General features: G+C 24.9%; 2 protein-coding genes across 2 annotated transcripts in view; both read right to left on the bottom strand.

The window, feature by feature from the left end:
• Window positions 1-602, bottom strand: part of LOC107613595 (naringenin 8-dimethylallyltransferase 2, chloroplastic-like) — a 45,024-nt gene that overhangs the window by 7,365 nt on the left and 37,057 nt on the right. The window lies entirely within an intron of this gene.
• The window catches only part of LOC107611439 (naringenin 8-dimethylallyltransferase 2, chloroplastic-like), an 8,750-nt gene that overhangs the window by 365 nt on the left and 7,783 nt on the right, over window positions 1-602 (bottom strand). Inside the window, exons 9-10 of the mRNA XM_021108313.1 lie at window positions 429-503; window positions 108-191 (exon numbers count right to left, since the gene is read on the bottom strand). Coding sequence (XP_020963972.1) covers window positions 108-191; window positions 429-503 — 159 coding nt within the window. The remainder of the gene's footprint in view (window positions 1-107; window positions 192-428; window positions 504-602) is intronic.

Raw genomic sequence — 602 nt, forward strand, 5'->3', positions numbered from 1 at the left:
ATAATTTATTAACAGAATTAATAATAGGATAATATTAAAATAATTTTAAAATATTAAAAATTTAAATAAGACGATTTAAACCGTGTATATATGTGTAGAGATAATACCGTAAGTAAAAATGAGGTCACAAGTATAACTCCATTTCTGAAGGAATAAACTCCTGATGCCAAAGGAAGGTATGGCTTGTTAATCTACAATAGAAAAGGGAATTTAGTATAGGTAATTTAAAAAATATGACAAATCTTAAGTATATTTCTGGGTATATTATCTCATGCTAAAACAAATTGATGAAGGTAACTTTTTACATGGCTACAAATATAATAAATAATGAAGGCAACATATTTAACTTTTATATACTTTTTATAAAGAAAAATTATATGATCCTAATGGAGCCAAGATATTTAATACTAGTAATTATAAGTTCATACCTTGTCTATTTCAAGATCCGCTAATTGATTTACTCCAACAATGTACATATGCATAAAGAAGAAAGCTGCTACATACTTTAAACAAAAAGAAGAATAAAAACCACAATATTAGCAAAACACTTTAAAAATAACTACACATTTAAAGTAACATGGGCAAGGAAACAAATAAAGTAT

This window comes from Arachis ipaensis, chromosome B08, assembly GCF_000816755.2.
Source record: "Arachis ipaensis cultivar K30076 chromosome B08, Araip1.1, whole genome shotgun sequence".
NCBI classification, from domain to species: domain Eukaryota; kingdom Viridiplantae; phylum Streptophyta; class Magnoliopsida; order Fabales; family Fabaceae; genus Arachis; species Arachis ipaensis.